This window comes from Arachis ipaensis, chromosome B09 (assembly GCF_000816755.2).
Source record: "Arachis ipaensis cultivar K30076 chromosome B09, Araip1.1, whole genome shotgun sequence".
Lineage (NCBI taxonomy): Eukaryota > Viridiplantae > Streptophyta > Magnoliopsida > Fabales > Fabaceae > Arachis > Arachis ipaensis.
Window position 1 is genome coordinate 47,459,202 of NC_029793.2, and position 8,387 is coordinate 47,467,588.

Genomic DNA, 8,387 nt, shown 5'->3' on the forward strand with positions numbered 1-8,387 from the left:
GAGCTTGAGTTGTTTTAAATTATCAAGTCGTATTATAACCATTGGACACCAACTTGAACCTAGTCGCTTTATCCGAGCGACCATTAAAAAAGTCGGCTCGTGATTTTTGTGCTTTGCCGAGCATAAATTGGCGCCTTAAGTGAAGGGATTATATGCTTATTCATTCTCCTTTCTAGTTTTTACAAGATTGTCATCCTTGTGTATGATACAACTCGTTTCACCTGAGCTGTTTTATTTGGAGGATTGTTTTTATGTTTCGATTTTGTTCAAAACGTTTACAATCCTTTCTTTCCTTTCCAACTCGTTTCTGTATAAATCGTTTAGTTGAAGGATTCTTTTTTTTTATCTCTTTTGATTTTTTACAACTCATTTTATATCGAGTTATTTCAATTTTGATTTAGTGATTTATTTTGATACAAATCACTTTTTAATGATTTGCTTTAATGATTTGTTGTGATACAAATCATTTTTAAAGCTTTGCTCTTAGGTTGACATGACTTGTGCTTGATACAAGTTCGTTGAAAATATGGTTGACTGTCACAACTCATTTAAACCGAGTTGTCCTTTTATTGTTGTAGATGTTGGAACAAATTTTCTTTAAACAACTTGTTTTTGTAAAGTTGTTCCATTTAATACGATTAGGTCGTTTATCTTTGAAACTTGTAGAGATGAGATCGTGGGCTTGGATTTTGTACAATTTATTTGTTACTCGTGTGGGTCGAGTTGTTAAATCATATTTATGCCTCGAGGGGCATATTTAGTTAAGTTACTTTTGCGACTTATTCTAAACACAATTTTTTCAACCCGTTTGGCCCGAGCTGTTTCGAGGTGTTTTTTTTTTCAATTCGCGTATGTAATTTTTTTCCACTAATTAGTTCCTCGTCGCTTTATCCGAGCGGCTTCTATAGGGTCGGCCCATGATTTTTGCAGTTTGTCAAGCTTCAATTGGTGTGTTTTAATTGTAGAAAATCAATTTCCATTAGAAATTGTAGTATTTCCTTATGTTGGAGGTGTTTTGCGACCTGAGCAGTTCATCACCCTTGAGATCGGACACTTTGTAGTAGCCCTTTCCTAATACTTCAGTATTCTTGTAGGGTCCTATCCAATTTGCTATCAACTTTTCTTCACCCGAACTCAGTAGCCCGATATTATTTCTTATTAGGATGAGGTATTTTGTGGCGAGTCTTGTCGTACCTCGTAGCCATCTTTGTCTCAAAACCTCTTTCTTATCCGAGTTTGCTCTAAAATTTCTAGAAGGAGGTCGAGCTCTTCTTTTTGAGCTTGAATGTTACCAACTTCGTTATAGAATTTCTCAAAGAATCTTCTCTTATCTGACTTTGATCTCAAATTTCTGAAAGGAGGTCGAGTTCTTCTTTTGTGCTTCGACTTCATTGCAGAATGTTACCCTTGGTTTTTCATTATTTATGTCGGTGGGAATCATGGCTTCTGTGCCATATGTATGTTGAAAGGGAGATTCTTCTGTGGAAGTTTGAGTTGTTTCATATGCTTATAGCATTTGTGTGGACTCTGAAAAGCCGGTTAGTAGAAGTCAGCTCGTAACACCTTTTTGCCAGTGACCTACCCCCAGATGAATTCCATAGATTCCACTGTGAGTTTCATCTAGAACCTCTTGTATTCGAAGACGGGATGTACTTTGATAGAGGTGTTGAGATTTCTCTTTTATAGAGAATATTACAAACTAAAGGTGTAGTGTTGAGCTTCTTTCATTAATCTCTTTGTCTCCCTTTACTCTTGAGGATGGATTTTGAATTTGATATATTCAATGCTTGGAGTTATCCATCCTTAGATTGTGAGGATGTTCGTCTTGTTGACTTCTTTTGATACTGAAAGTGATTGTAGTGTTTCTTGAATCAGGATTTTATTATTGTCTCCGGCTTTGTATTGGCTATCTTGGAGAGGGCATCAGCTTGATCATTCTGCTCTAAGGTTATATGCTTGACCTTTGTTTCATGAAACTTGGCTTGTTTTTTTCAAATACCCCTTCATAGTAGGATCTTTAGCTTAGTAATCACCATTGATTTGTGAGGTTATTACTTGTGAGTCGCTTAAAAATAGAGTAAAATAACAATTAGGTTCCTAAGGATTTCAATTTCAGTCTAATTAGTCTATGAAAAAAATACCAATTAATTTCTTCATAATAACAAACAGTGGACATATTATCTCTTCGTTTATGGATAGTGCGAAACGAAATGAAATTGCCTATGTTTTCTGTTATCTAGAGTGACGTATCTTTCTGCCACCACATGAGCACAAGAACGATTTTATTTGGTAGAGTGAAACATGTTATTTTTTGAGTTTTTATATAATCCTCATATTTTCTCTCTATACACTGCGGATCCTTACGAAGCAGGTAAAATTTCACTCCAAAAATTATTTTTGTGATGATATTTTCATAAATAAATACATCTCTGTAGTTAATGGTACGCATAAGTACCGTCATCAAATTTTACATGATGAATTGATAGAACAATATATTCACCGTTTGCGATTGTAAAACACTTAATTGATATATATTTTTTTCTTCAAGACTAATTATATTAGAGTTGCAATCATCGTAAACCTAATTATATCACTTTACAACAACAACGAAGTCTTGTCCCATTAGGTGGGGTCGGCTACATAAATCAAATGGCGCCATTGAACTCTGTCATGTATATAGGTCTCGTTTGACCACCTCATGGATGGTCTTTTTAGGTGTTCTTCTACCTTTCACCCCTTATCCATCTTCCATCTCATCCACCCTCCTGATTGGGTGTTCTGTCGGTCTTCTTCTCACATGTCCAAACCACCTGAGATGCGATTCTACCATCTTTTCCACAATGGGTGCTACTCCAACTCTCTCTCTTATATCTTCGTTCCTTATTTTATCCAATCGCGTATGACCACTCATCCATCTCAACATCTTCATCTCTGCCATACTCAATTTATGTTCGTGCTCCCCAACACTCCGTACCATAAAGCATAGCCAATCTTATAGCAGTGCGATAGAATTTACCTTTAAGTTTTAAAGGCACTTTTTTGTCACATATAAAACCAGATGCACTCCGCTATTTTGACTAACCTATTTGGATCCTATGATTTACATCCTGTTCAATCTCTCAATTATCCTGTATGATGCACCCAAGATACTTAAAACTTTTAACTTTTCGTAGGATGTTTTCTCTAATCTTCATCTCTATATTAGGGTTTTCCCTTCTCAGACCGAACTTACATTTCATATATTCCGTCTTACTACGGCTTATGCGCAGACCATACACTTCTAGAGCTTCTCTCCATAAGTCCAACTTCTTATTTAGGTCTTCCCTTGACTCTCCCGTAAGGACAATATCATCGGTAAAAAGTATGCACCATGGCACAAGCTCTTGAATGTGCTCTATGGGTACTTCCAAGACTAATGTGAAAAGGTATGAACTTAAGGACGATACCTGATCCTATACCAATAGAAAATTTCTCTATCACACCACCTTGAGTCTTCACACTAGTTGTAACCCCATCATACATGTCTTTAATTTCACGAATATATGTGATCCTTACTCTCCTCTTTTCTAAAACTTTCCATAAGACCTCCATTGACACCCTATCGTACGTTTTTTCCAAATCAATAAACACTATATGTAGATCTCTTTTATTACTACAATACCTCTCCATTATCCTTCTTAACAGGTATATCGCTTCGGTAGTGGATCTACCTAGTATAAATCCAAATTAGTTCTCTGTTACTTGTGTCTCTTTTCTCAACCTCCGTTCTATCACCCTTTCCCATAACTTCATAGTATGGCTCATAAGTTTGATCTCTCTATAGTTTCCGCAACTTTGTATATCCCCCTTATTTTTGTAGATAGGTACCAAGGTACTCTTTCTCCACTCATCAGACATCTTATTTAACCTTAAAATCTCATAAAAAAAACTTGGTTAACCAATTGATGCCTTTTCCTCCAAGGCCTTCCAAAGCTCAATCGAAATATTATCAGGTTTTGATCTTCTTTCCTTGTGCATAACCAACCAAGGTTCGGAAGAATCTTATGTCCTTCGTTAAATAACTTAGAAATAACTTTTCCACCTTCCATTAATTTCCTCTTGAGCCAGTACCTAATTATATCACTTTACTCTTACAAATATGTCTAATGTACGGCACTATCAGAACACGTAATGATATACAATAAGATCATGTTTTTATCAGATTTTGGATTTAATGGTTTTCTTGTAAATTAAATTTTGAAAGTGGATGACTGGAATTATGGAATTTGCACTTATGAAGGTGCAAAAGCTGATATAGCAAAGTTAATAGTTATCACTTGGGTCCAAAACATGGCATTGATGCAAAAATCATTTCAAATCTCCCATTATCAACGTTTAAGCGGGGGTCAACAAGGATCTCAAATTTTAGAGGACTGTTATTTCCTTGACGCAACAACAGTTTAAGAATGATTAACCAGACATCATAAATGTTGAATATTTTAACAGGAAGATGCTTTTCCTCCAATGGCAACCTTTCACTCGCATCAGACACATTAGTGGTCGAGTGTCCTTCCCCAGAAATTCTCATGTTACCAGCAAGTCTTGCAGCAGCATCCTTGAATTTATTCTGAGGACCAGCAACATCTTTGAGCATTTGTTCTCTATAACTCAGATACACCTTTTCAGCCTTGATGTTCCCAAACAAGATCTCTGCAGCTTTGTTCCTAACAAGAACTGGCATGTAATCTGATTCATCCCACACATATAGCTGCCAAAAATTGCATCAATAAGCAAACATTAGAGATGTGTAAAGATTTTTTAATTCCGTTTTAAAAATCCCATGCATGACAACATTTGTTTTTATCTTTTATCATATGGTAATTATAAAACAAAATGGAAGCCAAAACACATTCACAGATACTAAGAAACTATAGGCACCTCAAATAAGCATAAAGCTTTATCAATTTGGCTGGTATTATTTTTTAACAGTTAGCTGAAATGTATAGGATTTATTATGGACTTGTCATAACTTTCTAGCTTCATGTGAAACTAAATTCACCAAGCTAAATTCACCAAGTCAAGTCAATTAATGCTCAAAATCAAATATTAGTCCTTTCAAGTATGATGTAATGAGTATGAATATAAGCTTACCATGAAAGGTCTATATATCAAGGCTACTGTATGAAGGCGGCTTGAACTTTTTGAACAGATTAGTGAAGTAGCATTTTTCTCAAATCTGAAAGAAAGGAATAATTAGCACTAATCTTATTGGCTTGCACAACAAGAAAAGCTTCAACAATCATTTAAACTCGTACTCGGAATTTAAGGGTAAACCACATAGCCGGCAGCCAATGCATAAGAGATCATCTACTAAGCTTTTATCCTTGGTTTTGCAAAGTCTCTCGCTAATGAAAATATTATCTTTCTTGGTATCACCAAGACTCCTTGGTGTCACTAGTGGAATAATTTCAGCAGTAGATGCACAGACTCTTACTTTGCAGGATGTTTTCTGCTGAGAGACTTCCATAAGTGAAGAGCAATTCTGAGGCAGTTTCTCCTCAAGAACTTCCCAATTTTTAAACAGATATAATTGCTGCATATATCACATTCAGTAGTTCGTCAGTATATCTAAGCAGTGCCGCATTGGATGAAGCATGTTAATCGAAGTAACATTCCCAAGAGAAATAAGTCAACTTTTAGAAGTAAAAGTTGTTTTGCCCAAAATTTAAACCTAAAGGTTGAAATGTATAAACTTCTGTCAAAAATAAAATAAAATAAAATATCAATAAACAAAATAAGATAGGTCACTACATTTCAAGCATAAAGCTTAAGGTTTCTTGCCTATAGTCACTTATAAAGTCCCCATCTGTTCTTTTATGCACATATTCACTATTTCACTTAGAACTCATATCTGAATTCCCAATATTGTGTTTATAGGACAATGAAATCACTATAAAATCAGAGGATACACTATTAATGACATCATACAAATGGATATTCACTTCCAATGCACTGACTTAGGACAACAAAACACGACAAAGGGTATATCGCATGTCAAACATTACATGACACGAGGAGATGCTAAATTAATAATAGGCAGCCAAGAGAAGTACTCATATTTGGAGCATGTATTTTGTCCTACCTAATTTGTTTTCATTTTCCAAAGTACAAATTTCTATGCAAATTTGAATCAATCTTCTTACAGCACAAGTTGTAACTTCTTCCAAACTATAAAATATAGAGTGATAAATGCACTAGATGATTCCCTGAGCCCAATAGTGCACTCATTGGATGTCCTTCCACTTTTTTTCTTTCTCTCCCCCCACCCCCTTCCTTTGTCTTAGGTGATTTTCCACTTGACATTACTCCTTACTAAAAGCAATGAAGCAATGGATCTCTGTTGTGCTGATCCTAAATAATCATTCATCCACTGATTTTAGGAAATCACAAAATAAACATGGAACTAATGCAGATATATAATCATGAAATGAAAAAAGAAATGCTCCTGAAAAAAGCTTCAACAACCAAAAGAGCTCCAATAAACATGCAGCCTGCTGAATCAACAAACAGTAATTTCAAACCTTTGAGGGCGACGCAAGTACTTGATCGGACCACAGCTTGATGTTACAGATAGTCGATCGATACTGCTGCACCCACATAACGACACTCCTGAGCTTATCTTTTGCTGTTGCCCCAACACGGCAACCTGTCATCAACTCTTCTACACCTGCACGAACCAAAATTGCAAAAACTGAAAACTTGTTGAGCAAGAAATGGATCCGCCAGATAATTTTTGTACTAGGAGTCTAAACATCAATTCTAAAATTATTTATTGGTTGCACAAATTACGCAGGCAAATTCCAAGTTAACAAACTAAGCAAGTTTAGGAACTTGAAAGGAAAAGATCAAACCCTTGGAAATAAGTGATTCATAAGGGTGAACCAAGCACAGCAGCGAAGACCACTGAACGGTTCTGGCCTCAACAACATTGCCATATTTTGCAATCTTCATATCTGCAAGCTCAAAATGCATCATAAATAGCTATATCATTGGGGAAATTAATTCAAGTTCAGTCAAATAAGAACCGTAATTTGGAATTTCGAAACCCTAAATACTTAATGGAATGATCATACATACTCTGTAGCAAAACAAGATCTCCAGCGGCGATCTTGGAAGCCATTTGGTTCTGCCAGAGAGCTACTCCGAAATACGGCATCGTATCGTCGCCGACCTGAATGTCGGTTCGTATAAGGTCGCCGGATTTGGAGGATTTGTAGTGTACGGGGAAGGAGCGGTGAACGAAAACAAGAAGCTGAACGAAATCGGCGATGTGAGAAGAGGCTTCGCGGAGGTCTATGAGAGGACCGTACCATCCAAAGGGTGATGCCATTGTTGAATAATTCCCTAATCTTCCCGCGCTTCTTCCCCCTTCCCAATTTTTATATTTTGCCTCTCTTTCAGTTTTTCTCAAAACAAAAATAAACATAAAATAGAAATTTGTTAGGAGTGAGTTTTAAACTTTTATGTGGATTATTTGTAGCGGACGAATTTAAATAAATAGAATATTAAAACGAATTCAGTTTTTTTTTTTACAAAAAATGAATTTGAGAGAATAAATTATATTTTATTTTATGAGTAAAAGATAAATAGGTCCCTGATCTTTTTTTTCGCAGACATTTTTGTCATTAACTATTGAAAAATACTTTTAAGTCCCTGACGTGGTTAGGGACGAAAATGTCCGCGAAAAAAAAGGTTAGAGACCTATTTGTCCTTTACTCTATCTTTAAAATTCTATCTTCAATTTTTAAGTTTTTATTTTAATTTAGATACTCTAATATTATCTCTTTTAATATTAAGATTATAAATTGGTGAATAATCTATCATTAATTTATTTTTCAGTTACTCAATCATACAATTAAAATCGTTTATCAATCTCCTTGATTATTATTTTTTTTTATTGTTTTTTCTCATTGTTTATCCATTTACTTAATATCTAATTTTTTTCATTATTTATCCATCTCTTTAATATCCAATATTTGTTCATTATTATGATAAGTAAATAATAATAATAATAATAATAATAATAATAATAATAATAATAATAATAATAATAATAATAATGATGATGTATAAGATGTGTCCGATACGGGTTGAGAGATGGATCGGGAACTTTTTGGGTCGGGATGGATGCCGGATCCTTCGACTGAAGCAATGGGAGTGGTACATGCAAAGACACTCCGACGCTTAAGTCAGAATGGATCTCAGAGGTATAAGATATGTAGAGTGAATGTCGTACCTGAGGGGGCCTGGGGCTCCTCTTTATATAGGTGATGGTGATTGTCTATCTTATCTTATTTGGTTAAGATAAGGGAGATATTTGAATTTGATTGTTGGTTAGAAGCTCTTAG

At 35.1% G+C, this 8,387-nt stretch overlaps 1 protein-coding gene across 1 annotated transcript; it reads right to left on the minus strand.

Moving 5' to 3' along the window:
* Window positions 4,274–7,441, minus strand: LOC107616928. The gene is made up of 6 exons (XM_016318800.2): window positions 7,117–7,441; window positions 6,891–6,992; window positions 6,561–6,706; window positions 5,295–5,572; window positions 5,131–5,215; window positions 4,274–4,747 (listed from the first exon to the last, which is right to left on the minus strand). The coding sequence occupies exons 1-6, from the start codon at window positions 7,367–7,369 to the stop codon at window positions 4,313–4,315; spliced, it is 1,299 nt and encodes a 432-aa protein (XP_016174286.1). The 5' UTR covers window positions 7,370–7,441; the 3' UTR covers window positions 4,274–4,312.